A 22995-nucleotide genomic window follows, 5' to 3' on the forward strand; every position below is an offset into this window, starting at 1 on the left:
GGCAGCGGAGAAGTCTCCGCTGTCCCGGGAAGGCAGGCGGGGGGGGGGAGCAAAGACTTTTGCCCCCCGCCGGCCTTCAGAAGAGGTCCAGGACCTCTTCTGAAGGCCGGCTGTGGGCGAAAGTCTTTGCTCCCGACCGCCAGCAATTTAAAACAGGTCCCCGGAGATTTCCCTATGGGCTTTCGTCTTGCGAAGCAAGCCCATAGGGAAATTCGTCTTGCGAAGCGCCTCCAAAACAGAAAACCCTTTCGTCTTGCGGGTTTTCCGTCTTGCGAGGCATTCGTCTTGCGGGGTACCACTGTATTCAATACAGTCCCACAGAAGCTGTCTCAAGTAGCCAAAACTTCTTCCATCCTTTGTATTTGTTAACTGTCCTGTGCAGGATGGGTGATATCTGCAGCATGTGCTCCACACTTTACTTGCCTTGCCCAGTATTTGTATGCAATCCTCCCAGAGGTAGATTTCTGAAAGCCCACCGGACTGGAGAAATTTCTCTTACATTGGACCTGTGCATCCTAAATAAACTTCTTACAGCTGGATCCTATGTGTGTTTTACTTGGAAGAGAGTCCTACAAATTTCAGGAGCTCTTACTTCCTTGTAAATATACATAGAATCAAAGCCTTGATTTTGAGATCCTCTCAGATTGGTGAATTTGCAGGCCAGGAACTTCTCCCCATGAGGTTTGCAGTTAGCGCGTGCTACTGTGCGGTTTAGGCATCAGAGAATGGGGGAATTGAGGAGGGCATATTATCTCAACCACATATTTCCATCCCTAGTTTTCCTCCTCTAGAGATGGTTGTAGTCAGCAGAAGATTGCACCAGATACTGGGTGAGAGTTGGTCGAAATTCATCAGAGCATATCAGTCCAAAAGGGCATATTGATGGAATGATGAAGTAAATGTAGCCTTGCAAGTTACTATCCTGCCATATTTAAATTTTAAAATGGCTTTGATGCGGGGAATTCTGGCCTCCGGCTTAAGAAAACACTGTTGTTGCTGTGTATGTTTAAAAAAGACCTCTTCTGGGATTGCAAAATAGTGTTTAGAAAAAGCCTAAAAGATGGGAACTTTTAAAAAAAGAAACCCCATGATGTTTCTTTGAAGCAGCACAAAGAAAAATACAAGGGGGCCGGGAATCAGAAGAGCTTTTCTTTCCTCACTTTCCTTCAGATTCTGATTGACCAAAGACCAAGCAAATTTCTTTTTGCCTAAACTGGCAGGCACCTATTTACAAGAAAGCTGTGCAGCACTTTGCAAGGATACATGCCTCCTCCCTTCTTTATGTTGAGCCAGGGTTTGCTAGAACTTAGGCCCAAGCCTTTATTTTTAACTGCCAGGGCTAAGCCCAAGAAGGGCGAGCATTACTCAAGTTCCTCATTCTCTAATGGAATAGTCCAGTATTTAGTCTGAAGGCATATGTAAAGCAATGTAGAACTGGGCCTGGATCAGTGACTGCCTGGGAGCCCCATGTGCACCAATGACATAAATGTAAAGATGACTATGGTTAATTTTGCATAGTTCTCAGACTTCATACAAAGGCAATTTTGAGATTGTTTTCTCTTAATAAGATAGTTCAGACATGCTGCTGCTTAAGAAGATGCAACTAGCCAGTGAGCACATGAACACTTAGCTCTATGACTCAAGCTCGGAGCAAGGAAAATATAAACAGGAAGAGATAAGATCTCCTTCCGAAGAAACATGTGTCAAGCCTAACAATCTTCTAACTTAGCTTAATTTATTGAGTATTTATTAGGCACGGAAAGCATACAAGCAGCAGTACTCTCTTGCAAAAGGCTTTGCAAGAGGCTTCTGACTGGGCACTGACTAAGATGGGTAATTGCAGAGGCCAATCAATGCAGAAATGACCATGTTTAGATGACTTTTTTTTTTTAAGTGTTGTACTTCTTGGGAATGTGGTATAAACAATGGGCTCTGAGTCACCACATGGTTACCTGAGGACAGCTTCCAGTTGCCAGTTGTGACCAGGCTCCTTCTTAACAACAGTTGTCAGTACTTGGGTATAAACTGTTCTGCTGTCCCTTCATGACTTAAGAAGAAGAGAGGGCGGTGTGAGCTTACCTGAAAGGAATTTGAAAATAGTCACATTAAATGTCAACCGTACAACTTTTCTTCATGGGTGCACATTGGGAAGAGGCAAAGAACTTCGGGAAAATTGTATTTATGACCAATAACATTCATTTACTTATTGCAGAATACTTATATCCCATTTTATAACCCCCAAAGGTGATCTAAGCATTTTTAAAAAGATTATGAAAATAGAATACAGTGGTACCTTGGTTCTCAAACTTAATCTGTTCCGGGAGTCTGTTCGATTCCCAAACTGTTCGGAAACCAAGGTGCGGCTTCCGATTGGCTGCAAGAGCTTCTTGCACTCAAGCAGAAGCTGTATTGGACGTTTGGCTTCTTGTTTTTATCTGTAAGCCACCTTGAGTCCCATCAGGGGGAAAAGCAGGGTATGTAATAATAATAATAATAATAATAATAATAATAATAATAATAATAATAATAATACAGTGGTGCCTCGCAAGACGAAAATGATCCGTTCCGCGAGTCTCTTCGTCTAGCGGGTTTTTCGTCTTGCGAGGCACCACTGTAATAATAATAATAATAATAATAATAATAATAATAATAATAATGGGAGTGCATGTGGGGAGGACTCATCCTCTTTTCCTGGCAGTTTTGAGGCAGCAGCTAAACTCAGCCCACACCAAAAGGCAGGGCAGGAGTTAGAGAAGCATTCCTTCATGTATTACCCAATGGAAACATGAATCCACTGCCCTAAAACGTGTTGATAACTACAACCTTAGATCCCTTGGAAAGGGTTTAGAGCAGAGCAGGAAGGGCAACCCGTGACCCTCCAGATGTTGCTCACCTCCAGCTCTCGTCAGCCCCAGCCAGCAGAGGCAATGTTCGGGGTGACAGGCATTGTTGTTGACCAAAAACATACAGAGGACCGCAGGTTCCCATCTCTGGTTTAGACTAATTCGTGAAGGGTCTATCAACAGCTGTGATAGCTAGATGGATGGTCCGTATTTAGAGGCAGTATACCATTGAACATCAGCCAGTTGGGTTCAGTAGAGCTTTTATTTATTTACAGCATTGATTGAGGCTGCCCAATAACTGTCTCTGCATGATTTACAAAACCTTTCAAGACAAGACAGATTCACAGCATGGCCAAAAGTCATCAGCATATAAACAGCGGGTTACAATTCAAAACTTTAAAATCACAGATTTTAGACTGCTAGGAGAATTTTTAAAAATACCTTATCTGGTGCCCAAAACAACCAGGTGAGTCTTGCTAGGGAGGATATTTCACAGCTGTGGTGCCACAACTGAGAAGCCCCCCCCCCCTCTCTATTTCTTTCTGGTTGCCATGTCTCTTTATTTGATGTTGGGGGCGCCCAGAGCCGGACCTCTGAAGTAGATACTCACATGGATCCACTTGTGAACTGCAGCATGCTTTTAAGGCTTCAGAAATACATTAAGCTGAAGTAGTTCTAATGGTTTGGTTTTGATTTCGCAGGTTCCAGCAAGATGTGGAGTTACAGTCCGTGACAGTTTAAAGAAAGCTTTGATGATGAGAGGTCTCATCCCAGAGTGCTGTGCAGTTTACAGAATACAGGATGGGTATGGCTTGTATGTAGTATGGTTTGGGGTAGGAGTTGAAGAGGGAATGATTGCTAAAGTGATTCTTTCTGGGTGTTTTAAGTGCATGAATAATCAAGATAAAAACAATTCACTTCATATTTTAAACAAATTGTTTTCCAAAGCATAGGTTAAAATCTCACTCTATGCCCCTTAGCAGTGGTTGTGGGTTGAGGGTGGGAGAGAATCCTTTGCTTTGTTCCTGCTAGTAGATTTGCTCACAGTGCTCTCTCTTCTATACCAGCAGCCTTGTACCTGGTGTTTCTCAGGGTTTCTAAGAAACCAAAAACATATGTGCAGTTTTGAAAGGTTCAGTCCACCCTCTTGATTCAAAACAGTACCTGTTTGCATCCAAACATAGGAGAAAACCTGCTTCTTGATCTCAGAAATTATCATGCAATATTTGGTTATGGCATCTTAAGAGGTGTCCAAATGCATAGCAAACAAACAATTTCAGAAAATATATAGTAGATAGTTAGCAGCTTCCCAGTTGCTTCCCTTTGTTTTTTTCTGTATAAACTGTGTCCTTCTCATTAACTAAACTTTTTGTAGACTTTTTAAATAGTGGAGGCAAATACCTGAGAAATATTCTTTACCTAGCAAAGCAATGAGATTTACTTTAGGTTCTGGAACTCAAGAGCCGTCCATTCTTTAATGCTGTGTATCAGGGATGGGAGACTTGTGGTCCTCCAAATGTTGGTCTCCAGCTTCTAGCACGCCTATCTAACATGACCAGCAACAAGTGGGATGGGAGCTGTAGCCATACCAACATCTGCAGGGCAAAAAGTGCTTCATTCCTGCATTAGATCTTGTGATCTGAATTGCGGGAGAGAGTTAAGCCTCTATCTTGTAATTTGCAGCACAGTTAATTGTGATAAATCCATTCTACCTTCTTGCCATTTGAAGCTTCTAACGATGGAAGGCTTAAAAACAAATCCAAACTACTGTTCTCCACCTGCCCCCCCCCCCATATCTGCTCATGGAGTTCATTTGCACTGCAGGGAGAAAAAGCCCATTGGCTGGGATACAGACATTTCCTGGCTCACAGGCGAAGAACTGCATGTGGAAGTCTTGGAGAATGTACCTCTTACGACACACAACTTTGTAAGTATTTTCCTACAACGCCTGCTGGTGTTGCATCTGGTTTTATTATGTTCTGAAAAGAAAAATTGGCAGCACGAGAACGGGCCTTTTCTGCAGTGGCTCCCTGTTTCTGGAATGCTCTCCCCAGGGAAGCTCGCCAGTGCCTTCATTATGTATCTTTAGACGCCAGGGGAAAACATTCCTCTTCTCCCAGGTCTTTGGCTAATTAAACAGTCTATGGCCTTTAAAACAGTTATATATTTTTGTGTGTTTTTTACTGTAAACTGCCTTGGAATTCTCTGTTGGAGGACAGTATATAAATTTAAAATTTTTTTTAAAAAGTCACAGAATAAATAGCTGTGCCATGGGCATAGACAGCTGCTGCTTTTGAGCAGAATATTTGTGTTTTATACAACACATTTCCCCTTCACTACAGCCACCTTCTTACATGTGTACACACCTGATAGCTATTTGTACATTTTAGCAAACTCAGTATATAAAAAAAAAACTTTTTCCCCCATATACAAGTTTGTCTTCCTAGTCTCCTAGAGGCAATTCTCACCACAGGCAAGCAGACAAGTATCTTCTTACAAGCCTGGTTAAGCCACATTGTGAAATGCAGACTGGGGTGAATTGTATGCAACGTTGTACTTATTGCTGAGTGGAGGTTCTACCTCCAGATGAATCTACAGTACTTCTAGGTGAATAATGGTGAGACTATAAGCGTAATCTGTATGATGAGGGTAAATCAATGGCCCAAATGTATTTAGAATCTTGTTTTAAAGTAGGATCTGGACGAGATGACCTTTAGTTCATTTTGCATGCTTATTTTAATCATGCAGTCTGCTTCCATATCATTGTAATCTCAAGGCTGAAGCCATAATTGCAGGAAGAATTATGTAAATTGTCCATGATTGAGAGCAATTTACTTGTCATTAAATAAAGTGTGGCTCTTTAGAAATAGCAGCATTCTCATGGGGAATTTAATAAAATGCCTATGTGAACCAGATTTTTAAATACACCGGAGCATGGAAGAGCAGCAAAAATCTGCTTGTTATATATTATTGTGTTATGAAAAGAATGTGTTTGGTGATCTCCTGCTTGCTGCACACCAGCAGGCAACTAATAAACCTGTTACAGAATTGTGCTGGTCGCATCAGTGATGCCAGCGCTGAGAGACAATCTGACCTAAGGAATGACAATTTAAGTGGAATCTGGTGGAAGCAAATTATCTGGATGGCTTTTTCACCCAAGGACTTCTGTCTTAGGTTTATTATATGGAGAGGCGTTCTTAAAAATACAGCTTTGGCACTTCATTTTTGTTTCATTCACTGGAACCCAAGGAGGATAATTGCATAAAAATGCTCCGGGTAGCATCCTCTTAAAGTATTTTGTCTATTTTATTTGCTTTAAGTAGAATTTGCTACCTAACCTGCCTTTCGCATTCTACCAATTTTAAATCTTTTCAGATTCTGCTAAATAAAATGTGCAAATCTCTAAACCTTTGATACAACTTTTCTACTAGAGTACTTCAGCTATAATGATTTTTAAAAGAAACACATCCTCATTTTATTGTTTGATAAAAAACAAAAACAGTGCCCAGAGCTTAGATAGAACTTGGCAAATGTGCAAGTGTTAGTTGCTAGCTATGGTAGGTGGAACTCTGCTAGAGCAGGGAGCTCCCCCCTCTCCTTGTGTAGCTAGAAATGGCGAGGCTTTGCCTGGTATGGTATTATATCATTTACATGGACCTTACTCTTCACAAGGGACGCAGGTGGTGCTGTGGGTTAAACCACAGAGCCTTGGGCTTGCCGATTGGAAGGTCGGTGGTTCGAGTCCCCGCGAGGGGGTGAGCTCCCGTTGTTCGGTTCCAGCTCCTGCCAACCTAGGAGTTCGAAAGCACGTCATAGTGCAAGTAAATAAATAGGTACCACTCCGGCGGGAAGGTAAATGGCGTTTTCATGCGCTGCTCTGGTTCGCCAGAAGTGGCTTAGTCATGCTGGCCACATGACCTGGAAGCTTTACGCCGGCTCCCTCGGCCAATAAAGCGAGATGAGCGCCGCAACCCCAGAGTCAGCCACGACTGGACCTAATGCTCAGGGGTCCCTTTACCTTTACCTACTCTTCACAAACTGCTCCAGAAAGAAGACAGATTTCACTAGGTTACCTTGCATGTGTGATGGTTCTCTGTTTGAAAACTCAGGAGCCATTTTCTTTCATAAACTGTTTCTTGGTAAAATTGCCATAGAAACGTGAAATGTAAAGTTGCATGAAGGCAGGCGCAAAACAAGAAGGGGCAGATCTCCTGGCATCAATGAAAATTGAGTTATTGCTTTGTAAACACAAATGTGTATTAAAGGATTTGTATTGCACTTAATATGCACTAAATCATTATTACACACAATAGAACTGTGGGGGTTCTTCTGTTAGTTAAATTAGCAAACTGTTTGTCAGGATTACAGCTCTCTTTTCGGTCGTAGGGCTTTTAGAGTAATACCTTCGATGTAACTTAAAAGGAGCTTGAATCGGCCCTTTTCTGACGAGATGACATTGCAGTTTTAGCGGGCGCGAGAGGGCCTTGTTTCTCATGCCTGCTTTCTTGATGGCATAGGTACGAAAGACGTTCTTCACTTTAGCGTTCTGCGACTTCTGTCGAAAGCTGCTTTTCCAGGGGTTCCGTTGTCAGACCTGTGGATACAAATTTCACCAGCGTTGTAGTACAGAGGTGCCGTTGATGTGCGTGAATTACGATCAGCTTGAGTAAGTAATCAAAACTCCTCTGCGGTTTCAAATGCTCTTTCTCTGAAGCTACACACATAAGCACACACAACAGCACACAAGTATATTGCCGCGGTGGCATCCTTTGTATGGCATCCTTTGTAGGCAAAGGAGACATCTCTCCACCTAGGCTGCCTCTTCCACAGAATTAGACAAATGTGACTAGTATGCCCTGTGCCCATAAATGAAAGTTTTAAGCATGACCTACACAGTCGATGACAGGTCACAGTTATCGCAGTATAATGTGCCTGTGCTTTAAATGCAGTGTAGGCCAAGTTATGCGGTAGGGTGTCTGCCCATGAGTCTTTTCACTGTAGCCACTGTTTTTCTTTGCTGGCACAATATGACCAAGCCGTTGGTTGTCCCTTGAAGCTTTCTGTGTGAACGAGGATTACCTTTGGCATGAGTAATTCAAAAGTTCAAGAAAGGAGTCTAAGGCAGTAAAAGTGTGGTGGGAGACCTCACGGGGTTTTGATTTGTTAAAAAGTAAAATACAAGCTTTAAAAACCAGTTCAGCTACTGTACTTCGGTCCCAAAGGGGAAGAATTGTGCCTCATATTCATATGTAGACTCTTGTACTTGGCTATAGAAAATGAAATCAATTATCCTCATAAAGTAAGTGACTATTTGTTTTGTTGCTGCCAAGTTGGAAAACAAAACTTTCAGTAGCGGTTTTTCTGCCCCATCTATAAAACCATTTCACAAAAGATTTTCTACCTTTTGTTGGATACTGACTGTAGGGTAACCCACAAAGTCTCTCTTTTTGGCCTTAGCAGCAGTGAAAATCCGGATGAGTTATTAAAGAGATTGCAGTCGACTGCTTTGAGGGTGTTCTTATTTAGCCATAATTGTTCTTAATGGCTATTTTTTTAAAAAAAAAAATCTGTATTAAATTTCACCCTTTCAACATGTGTTATATATACTGCATATATATACTTATGCAGAATTTTTAACATGTAGGTTTTATACATGATTCTAGGTAGTAATGAGATTTTATGCAGTATTTTATACTACTGGTTTGTGTACTGTACTCAATCCACCTTATATGTGAACAGCCTATGGCCCAAGCATTGATAAACTGCTGCACAAGGCTTTTCTCTTATTTAGTGATCAGAGATTGGTGAAACCATTTAAAAAATGCTCATACGGCAAAGAGATCTTTGAGATGTATTGTTTCCGAACAGATTTGCTTCTTGCTTATCTCCATATTTTTGAGAAACGACTTCTGAATTGCTTGTCTGCATTTAGAAGCCGCTTCTTAATATGTTTGAATAGCATTTCAAAGAATTGACTGTATATTAGTGTAGAACGTAGATGTTATGCTTTGGGCCACAGGCCCAAAATGGCAGCCCTGTTTGAAGCCAGCCCCTTTTCCCCCTCCAAATAATCCGGCATACTTAGCCAGGTTGTGGTGATGTCACATTGTGTTCTCCTGATCGGAAGAGGAGGTGGGGAAATGCAGTTTTAAGTTTATTATAGTGGCAAATGTGCCAGAATGTTTTGGGGAGTACTGGAATAACTGGACAGGGAGCTGCTCCCCCCCTTTTATAGCAAAATCCCTGTTGGAAGTGAAGCATTGCAATACATGGAAAAGCAGGACACAGCTTAGACCTCACAGAAGTAAGTGTCCTGCCATTATATTACAATGCTAAGAACTGATCTAAATAAAATGTTTCAAATCTCTGACATTTGACTTTCCTGCTTTACTGTTACAAAACTGTAGTGTCACCTTTCAACGTCTTTTCTCTTGGAAACATGTAATTTAACCTATGACGTTTTCTTCCTCATACGTTTTACGTTGTGAAACTTCTGGGTCTTGCCCAAGTTAGGTTTTTCTTTGTTTTTGCCTCACAGTTTGCTGTTTGTCTCCAAGTTCTTTGAACATCACCCAATACCGCAAGAGGAGGCCTCCTTAGAGACGACCCCAGTATCCGGATCATACACTTCAGTGGCCCCCTCAGATTCGCCTGGGTATGCTCTTAAATCCTGCTGTTCTAATAATAATAATGTGGGTTTGTAGTTTCTGAAAGGGAGGCTTGGGATTCAGGGGGAGGGGAACTGGGTGTCTACACCCATTTATATCAATATAATGAATAGAAATTAAGTGATTTTTATACAAGGGCTTAAGAAAATAACGATAATAATGAGGAAAACTTTGTGAAGCATTTATTCATCCTTACTCATCTGTTTGTTCTGGCCTCAGTTACAGTACTGCTGTTTACTGCTTGCTCTAGATGCTTCAGCTTAAACAGTTTGCTCAACAAAGGTCAGCTTTGGCATGAGAAACCTCTCTTTCTTTCAAGGGGATCTGATTTGTATAAGCAGAAGTTGTTGGGAGGTTGCTATTGTAGCATTCTACATTGGCCCAAAGTGGAGCTTGAGTGCTTTTCTTTCCCAAGTTTTGTTTGTGAGTAGATTTCTCCTCTGACACAATGGCTGTGTTCACAAATCGCGGTTTAACATGACACGCATGGGAAGTTCAGGAAGGCCTCACCTCTGCCGTCTCCTCCTCCTCCTCCTTAGCCAGGAGATGTATGTGATAGGCTTGCCCTCTCATACAAACCTTTTGCAACTGTGTCTTTACTTAACATTTTGCATGTACCCTAATAGGGTCCATATTTGAGGTGCAGGGGTGATGCCATCATTCATCTTTCTGGTTCATCATTTTGGACACCATGAATGGTGTTGTGTGTGTGTGTTTGTAGACTTATTTTGAGGTAAATTTCTATCCTACCTTTCCATTTCCAAAGAAGTGCTCAAGTTGACTCACCTAAATAATCAGTAAAACAATTTATAAAAAAGCACACTCAAGAGTAAAAAATAATTCTTCTATTTGTCTTTATCAAATTTATGTTCCACCCTTCCTCCCATTGGAGCCCAGGGCAGCAAACATGTCTGAAATAAAAATGTGGCTTAAAAAAACAACAACAAAATATTTGAAACATTTAAAAACTGCTAAAAACAACAAAATACAATAGTACCTGTAACCAAGCATGCACTTCAGTAAAAACAGAAACGTTTTAAGTAGATGTCTGAAAGAATACAGTGATGGGGCTTGCCTAATATCAGTTGGCAAGGTGTTTCCAAGCACTAAAGGCCTGACAAATGTAGAACGAAGATTGTGATGCACTTTTAGAAGCACAAGTTCTACGCATCAGAGTTATACCTGAAGTAAACTGGTCCCAACCTGTTAAGGGCTTTATATACCAATGGTAACCCCTTGAACTTGGACCAGTGGTGATCTGGCAACTAGTGCAGATCTTTGAGCACAGGTGTAATCTGCTGACACTCTCACTCCTATAAGTGATTGTACTGCAGCATGTTGCACTAACTTGCCGTTTCCAGACTGAGCACAAGGGAAGCCCCAGTAGAGTGGCATTGTAGGAGTCCCATCTTTAAGCTACCGATGCCTGAACCTCTGTGGTCATGCTGCCCCCCAGTCCAGGAACAGTCACAGTTGTCTTACTAGCTGAAGCCTGTGGGGAAAAAAGAAGTAACAAAACAAAGTTCTTACAAAGCATTTAAAGTAGTAGAGAGCCACAGATTTGGTCTCCAGCCGAGGACAAAATACAGGTGAAGAGAAGCCAACCAAGGAAGCCAGTTCCGTATTCTGTGATATCAGTCAGGGTTGGGTCAGGATTTGTAGCAGTTGTCGGAAGCACAGACAGCCATGGCGTGCCCACCATTTTAGATTTGCAGTGCTCTGGTACAGAATCACTCTGGAAGACTGTGGCTGTCTTAGCCTTGCACCAAGCAATATAAAAACTGATCCTAGGATGTGGGGGGGGGGCAGAAAAGTGGGTAGGGACCATCTTATGCCAGGATCAGCACCCACCAGATCTTGGCAGCTGCCCAAAGTGTCAGATGCTGCGGCCAGGCTTACCTCAGAAGGTGGCAGGCGGCATGGAAGAGCCACACATTCTGATTACTGCAATAAATTATACGTAGGGCTGCCTCTGAAGACTGCTTGGAAACTTCAGCTAATGCAGAATTAAGCAGCCAGGTTGCTCACTGGAACAAGACAGTTTGAGCATATTACACCAATCCTGGTCCAACTGCACTGGCTACCAATTAGTTTCCGTGCTGGTTTTGACCTGTAAAGCCTTTAAACTGCTAAGGACCGCAATACCTCAAGGACCGCCTCTTTCCATATGAACCTACGCAGACCATGAGATCATCTTCTGAGACCCTCCTTTGTGTGCAGTCTCCTCGAGAGGTCCAGAGGGTGGCAACACGAGAACAGGCCTTCTCTACAGCGGCTCCCCATCTGTGGAATGCTCTCCCTAGGGACGTCCGCCGGGCACCTTCGTTATATACCTTTAGGCGCCAGGCAAAAACGTTCCTTTTTAACCAGGCCTCTGGTTGACCTGATTGACACCCTATACCCTTTTAAAATGTGGCTCTTTTTGGGGGGGTGTTATTGGGTTGTTGTTTTTATTTCGATTTTATATATTGTGATCTTTTCTGTGAACCGCCCTGAGACCTCCAGGTATAGGTTGGTATATAAAATAAATAAATAAATAAATAAATAAATCTCAGTGGGCAAATAGATTCAAGTGGGTGCAGATGGTCCCAGTTCCATCTTCTCTGCAATAACTAGGGACCCTGGCAGACCTTAACCTTTTTTTTATGCCTTGACTTTCTCAGCCCATCAGTTCTCCCTGGTCCTTCTCCTTCAAAATCCATTCCAATACCCCAGCCTTTCCGACCAGCAGACGAAGACCATCGGAATCAGTTTGGTCAACGAGACCGTTCCTCATCTGCCCCCAACGTGCACATCAATACTATAGAGCCCGTCAACATTGATGTAAGTTGCTGCCTAAGCTTGGTCTTTAGAAGTCAAACGTTTCTTTTCCTTTGCTATGCTACTTGAGGAAGGGGTGGGCAAACAATGGACCATAGGACTTGATAACCTGGATAAGTCCTTTCTCCCAGCTTATGTAGCAGAGTCTTCTTGCCACTACCACCTGTTCTTCCAAGGGTGGAGGAATAAGTGGGTGTATAGGGTTGGAAAGAGAATTAAGACTGTCTTTTAACTGTGTGTGTGTGTGTCCATTTTTGAACTCTTTGGAGGAGAAGGAAAGGGATATTTGTTAATCGGCTGCAGATTCTGAGCCATGCATTGCGTTATCTCTGACGATCAAACTCACATACACAGTGATGGATCTTAATACATCATGCTGCCTGAGTTTCCAGTCCCCATGAATAATATCAGGAATTGGTATTATGGGCAAGTTCACATATTCTATTTAAGTGACAGCCAACCCTGTGATAGTCTGGCAGACTGTGCCCATGACTACATAAATGGGTGAGATGCTATTGTTTGTTACCCACCCAGAGCCTTCAGAATGGGGAGGGATAAATACAGAAAAAATAATCCTTTCCCAGCTTGGCTGCCATGGCTGGGTAAAAATAAACAATTACGATGTGATTTCACACTATGTGATTTCCAACTATTTCACACCCTTTGATTACAGCTTGGTGGTTGTTACTAAATGGAACAGGTGAATGTGTTCTAATGTGTTCTAATACATGCTGTGTGCATGTTCATGGCTTGAACAAATTTTTGACTGGAACATTTTGTCCCTAATTATTTAAATTTGTCTAATGCAAAGTCCGAGGTAGGTAGTGAGATCTTGTGTGTGCGGTCCACAGCAGCTAAAAATTACTGTGGATGACAGCCAACCACGGTGATCTAGTTTTACAATGGACTTCCCTTTCCACTCCTTCTACCTGCAGCACCCACATCCTCAAAATCTGCTTTGGGGGGTAGTGGGAGGAGAGGAAGGGCCATCAAATCCACTGGCATTACGTTGAATATAGTCCTGAGCATACAGGCGCCCGCAATCCATTGGTATTACCTCATGCTGTTCTCCTAGGACATCCCAAAACAGAATTAGTTGCCACTTCTATTTTGCTTGATGAATCTGTATTAACTCAGAAGCTTGCTATTTGTTTGTAGTGGAAGTGGTCCATAAACTTAACGCCTTGCCTATTTAACACTGCTAATTGATGATCATCGTTCTCCTTGTAGTGTCAATCAGTAGTCTTCATTTTCCCTTGCTCTTTTAGAACACTATTTTAAGACTATCTGTTAGAGCAGAACATGACTCTGGCGTCATTCTCCCAGCTGCTTCTTGACCCTATTTGCTAATACATTTAGCTTGCCATACCCAGCAAAGTTCAAATGGCCCTATGCGTGGGCAGGTATTGGCAGACAAGTGACCATTTTGTGGACAGGAGGAAACATATTCTCTGTCTATGCAACTGTTATCAGTTGACATTTCTTATATTTGTGTTACATCACCGTAATTATGACAAGCAACTGAAGTAATGCATTAATAAGATGCATACAGCTTTGTTTTTGATTTGTAGGAGTTGATTAGAGATCAAGGGTTGCGAGGAGAGGGAGGTAAGTGATTTTGCTCTCTTGCATAAAAATGCATTGCTTTGCCCCCTCCCCTTTGTCCACCTTCTTTTGCCAAATACAGACACAGAGAGAAATGTAAACAGAACAGTGAAATTGAGCTGCACTTGCTTGTCCCATGACCTTTGAGTTTGTTTGATGAAAAGTTTTAGTGGTTCACTCCCATTGTGGGCGAAGAGGAGGGGAGAACATCATGCAAAGTGGTAGCCAGTGTTTTTTGTGTTTTTTTCTAAAGTGGGTTATCAGATGGGAATAGTAGGAGGCAACTGACCTTCAGTAAAGTTATCCTTCTTTACCTTCCTTTTATCTTAAAAAGGCCAAACGTGCCACCCATCTATCTTGATATACAACCAGAACACCTACACAACAAGGACTCTCTAGGGGCCTGTCAGCCAGCACAATTTGTGAGCAGAATACTGAGCACTGTTCCTCTCTAATTTTACAACATGGGAGCACCCTAGAAAAATCCCCATGGTATTCAGAACCACAAAGGCTTGATCTGTGTGACTGTTGAGAATGCAACAGTCCTTAGCATATCCATAACTTTCTTAGTAGTAGAATAGATCAGATGTACACATATTTTGATATATTTTTAAAACAAGCTCCCAATAAACAGGACACCTGGCTTTAATGTTTCAATATATAATTTTTTTGAAACCAGTCCTTACAAATACAGCCTAAAGGAAGCATTCCCTTCTATGTTGTGAGAGACAGAGTTGAGGAAGCCTTCTGCCATGACACATGTGCCTTGTCTGAGAGCAAGGTATGCTTTGGCCTATAGATTGATTGATTTTGTTCCCGATTGCATATTTATACCAATTTAAGATGGATGTCAGGCATGGGCAGGAGACTGAGGGACTGGGCAGAGGAGGAAGATGCAGGGTAAGCGGCCAGCGATTTCTGGGGTTCTGGGCCACGTGTGGCAGCAACCAGGGGAGGGGGAAGAGATAGGGACAGGGGAATAGGAGGTGGAGGAAGTTCTGCAGGAGGTCTTGGGAGTCTGAAGAGCCCACAACAGCCCCAGATAAAGTTCTGCCTTCAGAATCCCCTCTGCTGTCTCCATGCTCAAGGAGGGGCTTGAAGGACAAAGCTGCCGTTAAGGAGGGGCTGTTGGGTGCTTGCGCGAGTGCACCGCATCAGACAAGGGTGGAAGAAAGCAGAGGTGGCAGGGCCACACTGCCACTCGCAACTGGGCCGCGGAGGGAACTTCCCTAGGCAGCTAGTTTAAAGGGAGTGGTGTGTGTATCCGGTGCACCATAGGAGCTGATGTGCCAATAAAGAACTAAACATCTAGCCGCTCGTCCTCATTAGTCTGGATGCATCCAGGACAACAGGTATGGTGGCTAAGATGCTCCCATGCAGTAAAAAAGTAAAGCAGCCTTGAATTGACTTCTCATGAATGGGTCCAACTCTTGAGAGTAAAAGCCTGCTCTGTGTGTTTATATCCTTTCCCCACCTTGTAAGAAACGTGCTTATGGCAGCTGCTGCTGCTGCTGCTGCAAAACCTGTTTGGGTTAGAGCTCCATTTGCTAACTGGCTGCCAGGCTTCACATTAAGGCTTTGACTTGGCTCGTCATCATTTGAGTGCGCAGTATGGGCTTTGCCATATAATGCAGGAGAGCATGTGTCCCTAATCAGCCGGCCTTTTCGCTTTCCATAGCTTCTTTTATGTCCCACCCACCCCCCACCACCTCCCTTTCTTTTTATCCCATTTGCAATTTACGACTTCAGCGTTCAAGACAAACCTTGTTTCAGCCAGGATTTTCTTCTTCTTCTTCTTCTTCTGTTGGTTCCATCTGACAAGCTGGCTACTACTTTGCAATTTTGAGTTCGGAGGTGTGAATTAAAACCGTAAACCCCACCAGTTTAATTACATTGCCCGTTTTGACTATTGTGTATGTCCAGGTAGCTGTGGCTTTTGAACAGTTTTGCCCATTTTGTCCCAACATTTAAATGTTGTGTACTATGATGTCATTTTAAAACTCTGGTCAATAAGCTCTCTGCTGGGCATCTGAGAATATGTAGCAATTCCCTGCCATTTGAAAGTATGGTGTTCAGGGTTTTGTTTTTGGGTTTTTTGTGCGTTTTTTAAAACAAAAAACAAAAAAAGTAGATATATGGGGTTCTCCCCTGCAAAGTCATAAACTATCTATGCCTAGGAGTCAAAGCACCTTAGTTATGTCCCATGACTTTCATTTCTTCTGTGTGTCTGTCTTCCTGTCTCTGCCTGCCCGTCTCTTTCTCTCTAACAGCCCCTATGAACCAGCTGATGCGCTGCCTTCGGAAATACCAATCCCGGACTCCCAGTCCCCTCCTCCATTCTGTCCCCAGTGAGATAGTGTTTGATTTTGAGCCTGGCCCAGTGTTCAGAGGTAGTTGGGCTCTTCTTTCTCGTTTTCACCCAAATCAAACTAAATAAAAACCACAGATGCTGTTTGTGCCTCACCCTCACAGCGTGTGTATGTAAGTGTGTGAGTTTATCAAAACACTGTCTTTTTTGTTTTTGTTTTTTGGGTTTGTTTGTGTTTTTTTGGCTTGGCCTGGCTGGAATGCTTTGAATGTGCTTTTTCACCCATTTTCACTCACCCTTATTAAACTCACAAATTACTCTGCGTTGGATATAGAGCATTGTAGAGACGATGTTTTTTCCATGCTGCCTTTCAAAAAGTGTTGCTTGTTGCAAGGGTCTCTAGTTGCAATGGAAATGAGGATAGGAGAGGTCCTGCAAATGCTTAACATCTGTACAAACTATTTTGCACTCCAAGAGATTCTTCTATTAAAGGCTGCCAGCTGACCTCACACACCCCAAAGAAAACAGCCTAGCCTACTCCTGTACCTTTAACAATAGGTTGCATCTGCCAAAATTAACAGGTTAAGCCTTTTCTTGGCAACAGATCAGCCTGCTTTTAAAGTCACAAGAGCGAAGGTTGGTAGAAAAGTTGACAACCCTACCTGGGGTTCCAGCAGAACCATTCTTGTTGTCTGTCTGATGTTAAGGCTTTGCAGGATTTTGGAGGAGACTGATATTCCTAATTTCCTTGACTGTCAGTTTCAACTTAATGCTTGAGATAGAGCTCCTCAATTAATATTGTCTTTCAGAGAACTGTTGCAAAGTACTAACAATTCTGCTGACAACTCACTTCAGTATATAATTAATTACCTTCTAGTATAATTTATCTCACTGATGATATGTTGGGGCTGTGACTAATCTGGATACTAATGGAATATATTACAGAACTCTGCAGACATCAGTTGAAATCAGGTTTGGTTTGTGTACTAAAGCACAAGCAAGTTCCATTTCGACTTAAGTCTGTAGATATTTGGCTGCCTCTAAACAAATTCTGCTAAGCAAAAGCATCAGGGCTGCAATCTAGCACAGAACTGGGCATGCTTAGTGATATTTTTCTCTCTCTACTAGATTGTGGCCCAGATGTTAAACTGAAGCATGATTCTGATGTGGCAGTGCACAGCCATAAAGCACATACAAAAATAGTGATACACAATTCTGAATGTTTCCAATTTGAAGCAATAGGCAGTTCACCCCATTTGTTAAATAATTTCCAAAATGTATAGATTGATCTCCAACTAAGTCACACTCGGAGTAAGCCTGTTGTAATTGATGAACTTGTTATTGGAGTCGATTGATTTCATTTAGTTTACTTGTGAGTATGACCCACATTGGATCTCACTCATAGCTTTCATAATACAGTGGTGCCCCGCAAGACGAATGTCTCGCAAGACGAAAAACTTGCTAGACAAAAGGGTTTTGCGGTTTTTGAGCTGCTTTGCAAGACGAATTTCCCTATGGACTTGCTTCGCAAGACGAAAACGTATTGCGTTTTTTGCAAGTTTGTTTCCTTTTTCTTAACACCGTTAATACAGTTGCGACTTGACTTCGAGGAGCAACTCATAGAATGCGGTGTGGTAGCCTTTTTTGAGGTTTTTGGTGATTTTTGAAGCTTTTCCAAAACTTTTCCGACACCGTGCTTCGCAAGACAAAAAATTCACTAGACGAAAAAACTCGAGGAACAAATTAATTTCGCCTTGCGAGGCACCACTGTAGTTTAACCAGATAATTCAGAATGAACACTCTCTAAATAAGGTTTTATGTTTTGTGATAATAAGTGCAGCTTTTTCAAAAGTTTCAGGTTTTAATTATGACCGTAGAGATAATATCACTTCTAAAAAGTGAATAAGAGCAGTCCCCTCCTGTAGGATTAGCTTTGTATTGATGGTCCTGTGTCTTTTGAAATTTAGTCCAACATTCCTGGAAAGTGTCAAGATGACACTTCAGACCACGTTAGCAGTTTGCTAAAAAAAATAGCAATTTCCAATGGTAATCTTGCACATTCATTTCCCCACACAGAGCTTTTTCTTCAAATTTTCAAATCCCAATAGATACTGGCCCTGCTAGGTAAATCCCAGTTAATGACTCCCTGTGAAAGAATAGCAGTCTAGTGCAACCTGCCCAATCACTCTTACCCTGGCACAAGCAGGACCAGCAAGGCATAAAACTTAGTTTAGCATGATGTCCAAATCAGGATTATTATGCTTTACCTACCCCTCACAAACTGAACATGAAGCCAAAAACAAACCTTGGGTTTGCGACACTGGTTTGAGAGAAATGACAGCCCAGGCTTCATGGCTTTTTCATTACAATCATACCAGGGGAGGAGCAAATTGTGAGTCAACAGGCAGCATTACCGTGGCATGTGAACGGCATCATAGGAGTGGGAAGGGAGGATACTACAAGTGCAGAAAAGGCAGAAGTAACCACTGTAGACTGAGAGGACAGACCAATAGATGCTGCAGAGAAGAGGAGTTAAGGGCCTCAATGCAGAAATCTGGGATTCATTATTCAGTCTGAGCCAGAGGTGGAACATCTGTAAGGAAGCATCACGGACCGTGGGAGAGAGTAAATTGGATAGAAGACCAGGGAAAAGCCAGGCATTCGTTATAGCTGAAACCATCAGCACAATGAGAGCCCTCAATAAGAAGAATTGTGTGTAAGGTCCCCCAACCCATTACAGGATTCAGGAAATATGAGACGCCTTTAGTCTGCTAAGGCAGCAGTCGTAAATGCACTTGTGAGGAGTAAGCCCCTTTGAATACAGTGAGACCCACTTCTAAAGTAAATAGGCGTAGGATTGCACTCAGAATTGTTCCGTTGGGAAAAGAAAACAGTTGTAAACTTAAATAGTACTGTTGTGGATTTTACTCCTCCAAATCTGAGCTTCTGATATTCCAATATCCAAATTGCATTTTTATTCTTGTAGTGCCAACTAGTAGTGCTCTGTAAATAATAATACTCCTATTTAATGCTTTTAGGGTGGGGTGCTGCTTAAGGTAAATGAGATAGTGGAGCAGAAGGCATCTTCTGCTTGTAAACCACTTTTGTGACAGCTCCTTCACAAGCCCAGCAGCAGAACAAACCATGACCCCCCCCCCACACTGTGTTATTGCAGGGCTCAGAATCTCTGAAGCCTTGTAGAGGATTCAGCACAAAACCCATCTGTGTGTGGCTTCCTTGCTTTTGTGTCCAGGCCAGTAACATCTTTTGCCCAGTTATAAGATACTCTTCAGTCGCTTGAATTAGTTCCCTTTCAAGTGGCATTGTAAAGCTGTGTAGATTTAGGCCTATTTGTGGCTCTTGTGTTCATCTCTTTACATGAATGTCTCCCTTCAGCTTCAAGAGCTGTTTGCTATGTAGCGTGTGGGGTGGGGGGAAGCCTAACAATTGAGGAGGGGAAGCATTTCATAGACACCGTTAGGTTCACAGAACTCACTTTACAGTTCTCTGGATCTTGGCCTCCCCTTTTAATATTCTTTCCATTGAGTCCAAGTTGGTTTCAGATTCTCCTAGGGCAGCCTTTGCTAATCTAGTGTCCTCCAAGTGCTTGGGATCACAACTTTCGTCAGCACAGCCGAAAACACCTGGAGGGCGCCAGTTTGGGGAAGGCTGTTACAGGGTTAGTGGTAGCAAGTCAGGAAAGCCAGCAGAATTAAACAAAATACAAAATAGTCTGAAGTTTCTCTTAAAAACAGGCAAACCAAGTGCACAAACACGGTTTCACTTCACATCTTGCCTGCTTAAAGAAAGGATGCGTGCAGCCCAGAAAAATCTAAAATGCGCTTCAGGTTCTTTGATTAAGGTGGGCCTTAAATCTTTAAGCCCTTTAACTCCTTTTGCACTCATTTTACAGGCCCATTCCCCCGTCACATTAGTTTAAATCCATAGTTTAATATGAATGAGCAACACGCAGGTCCACATTGCTCAAAAGTTCCCGTGGTGCTCCTTTCCTGCTCCTGATTCTGCTCCATGGACCAAATAAACTAGAGTCTGGCTTGTCCAGTTGTCAAAACCCCGGCTCATGGTTTGTCTCCTCCAGACAAACCACAAGCTGTAATTGAGGCTTGCTCTTCACTTACGACTTGTGGTTTGTTTGCAGAAAACCAGTCACAAATCAGCGTTCAGACAAGATAACCGGTCAGACTCTGGATTGTTTCATCTTTGGAGTGGCAGGAACAGGGGAGGCGTTCTGGGGGAACTTGTGAGCATTGAGCAGCATGTTGCTCACTCATAGCACACCAAAGTCTGTTTTAAACTATGGCTTAATGTAACATGTGAGCTGGTCCAATAATTAAGCAACTAATTGCAACTGGGCAGTTTGCAGTGATTGTTGTTGAACAAGCTTGATCTTTCCTCTTTTGTGAATTAAAGGGACAACCCCACAGAAATCAGCAGATTTTTAAATACTGAATTTAGTGTGCTAGGACTGCAACCTGAAAATGTATGTTAAGTGCACTTGTTTCGTAAGTCTTACCTCTTACTTTTAAATGCCTTTTATGTTTGGAAATATTGCATCTTAACTGCAGTTTCTGCACTTAACTATTGTGTGAAACAAGCCTAGCAGGGAATGTTTATGTCTTTAGAAATCCAGAAGTACTTTTGACTTTTAATCTCAAATACAGGCTCAACCACGGGTTTGTCTGCCACGCCACCTGCCTCCTTACCCGGGTCCCTCACCAATGTGAAAGCGTTGCAGAAATCCCCGGGGCCTCAGCGAGAGAGGAAGTCTTCCTCCTCTTCAGAAGACCGGAGCAGAATGGTAAGTCCAAAGCTGGTTTATTGAATTGGCAACCAGGCTTTACCACATTAGAGACTCAGGGTAGATGTTGTGCTGCCCAAACTTCTAACTGTGGTTAGAAAATCAGGAGTGCCCCAAACACTTGGGCACTTATTCCTCCCCCTCCTCCTATATGCCAATTCCCCCTCCCCTTCATTTGCAGAGGTAAACTTAGTGTAGCATTATGCACTATGGCTGCAAACTATGGGTTGTAACTACTTATGATTAGCAAAAACAAAATACGAAACACCAGTGTAGTTGTAAGGCTTTCTGCGTTAGGAAAACATATGGATGTATTACTAAGGTTGCTTTTCTTGCAGAAAACTCTTGGTCGGCGAGACTCAAGTGATGATTGGGAAATACCAGATGGCCAGATCACAGTTGGACAAAGGATAGGGTCTGGGTCATTTGGAACAGTCTATAAGGGAAAGTGGCATGGTATGTAATTCCTGCACCAAACCATTTTTTATTTACGAGTTGATTTTGTTTTCTATTTTAAAGCGTGTGACACCAAAACCTTAGCAGATTAAGCCAATCTCAGTTTTGTTAATGACTTTGAGGCCTCTTATTCTTTGTTGTCTATGTAAAAGCTCTCCCAAGCTTGTGTGCTGGAGTGAGAAGAGTGTCTTTTGAAGGAAAATGCAGTAGTTTGGGACCAAATCCTGTGCAGCTGGTTCTATGCACCCAGTGGAGCTTTAGTCTTGCAGTTTTTTTGAACAGCAGTGTTCTACGCTGCATAGCAGATCTCTTTCGAAAAGGAGGGCTCAGGCATCGAAAAGCAGTTTGTGATACAGCATGATAATAGTAATCAAAAGGAAGAAAAGGCACATTTTGCACCTAGAACACCACATAACAATATCTGAGTTTTGCATTCTGCTTTTTGAAAAGTTGAGCAGCTGTATTATAACAGCTGATATTCTTTAAAATTGCTTTTTCAGGTGATGTTGCAGTGAAAATGTTGAATGTTACAGCCCCCACCCCCCAGCAGTTACAAGCCTTTAAAAATGAAGTAGGAGTGCTCAGGTAAGGTTGTGTTAGTTGCATGTTGATGGCTTGACTTCCCTTGAGAAGCCAGTGAGCTTGAGCCGTTTGTTCAGAACACTGTGCTCCTCCCAGTCCTTCTGCTGAAAGGCAGTTTGTGTTTTCCTGATATTTTCTGGTTCTGTGTTATCCCTTATAAACATGTCTTCATGCCCACACAGTGAGGGAATATTGGATGCTTCTGCATTGTCAATCCATGTTACCACGAGAGAGAAAGCAAATCTTTCCTGCACTTCCTTCTCAGCCTTCATGGATCCTTGTTTTCCCTGGCTCTGCTCTGCTTGATGACCTTTCCCCCATCGCTCCCTCTCATAGTAAATTCACGTGCTGAATGCCAAGAACTACATACCCAAAATGGAGTCATTGAGAAACAAGAGGGATGTATCGACATGCTTGGGAGAAGCCCAAGTACAAAAATATTTTTTTTAAAAAAATCTATAGGGGCACTCCCCCCCCAAAAAAAAATAGCTGGATGAGCACTGAGTCTCCTCAGAAGCCCAAAGAATGCTAGGTGTCAGTAGAAAAGAACAGCAGCAAATCCCAGGTCAGGGAGAGAAAAGGCGACACGATGGTTCCCAGAAGAGGTTGTGGCTAACTCTGAGCCAAAGCATTCCTGTCGTGAAGCAAGAATACCCTGTAACATTGCAGGTTCCCAGTGTCTTGTCAGATGCCAACTGTGAGCCTTCTAGGCACAGTCTGTGCTAATTCTTCAAAGTGTCTGTCACAGTAGACAGAAGTTTTACTCCATCTTTCAGACTTCAAGTCATTCAATTAAATTGATTGGCAGGAGAATCTGTACAGACAGCAATTATTTCATATGGGGTTGTATCCAGTTTTGCCTTTGCAGAAAGCACTTCTGCTTGCCCAAGTCAT

General features: G+C 42.5%; 1 protein-coding gene across 3 annotated transcripts in view; it reads left to right on the forward strand.

Annotated features, from left to right (window-relative positions):
- Window positions 1-22995, forward strand: part of BRAF (B-Raf proto-oncogene, serine/threonine kinase) — a 57459-nt gene that overhangs the window by 15779 nt on the left and 18685 nt on the right. For 2 of the 3 annotated variants that reach the window (XM_083461976.1, XM_083461977.1), the window contains exons 4-12: window positions 3545-3648; window positions 4668-4770; window positions 7361-7509; window positions 9382-9498; window positions 12175-12334; window positions 13903-13939; window positions 20927-21063; window positions 21402-21519; window positions 22020-22104. In XM_083461976.1, coding sequence (XP_083318102.1) covers window positions 3545-3648; window positions 4668-4770; window positions 7361-7509; window positions 9382-9498; window positions 12175-12334; window positions 13903-13939; window positions 20927-21063; window positions 21402-21519; window positions 22020-22104 — 1010 coding nt within the window. Of the gene's footprint in view, window positions 1-3544; window positions 3649-4667; window positions 4771-7360; window positions 7510-9381; window positions 9499-12174; window positions 12335-13902; window positions 13940-16206; window positions 16327-20926; window positions 21064-21401; window positions 21520-22019; window positions 22105-22995 lie in introns of all 3 variants that reach the window. The other variant, XM_083461975.1, reaches the window with a different exon arrangement.

Source organism: Podarcis liolepis (genome assembly GCF_965112155.1).
Source record: "Podarcis liolepis genome assembly, chromosome: 10".
In the NCBI taxonomy this organism is placed as follows: domain Eukaryota; kingdom Metazoa; phylum Chordata; class Lepidosauria; order Squamata; family Lacertidae; genus Podarcis; species Podarcis liolepis.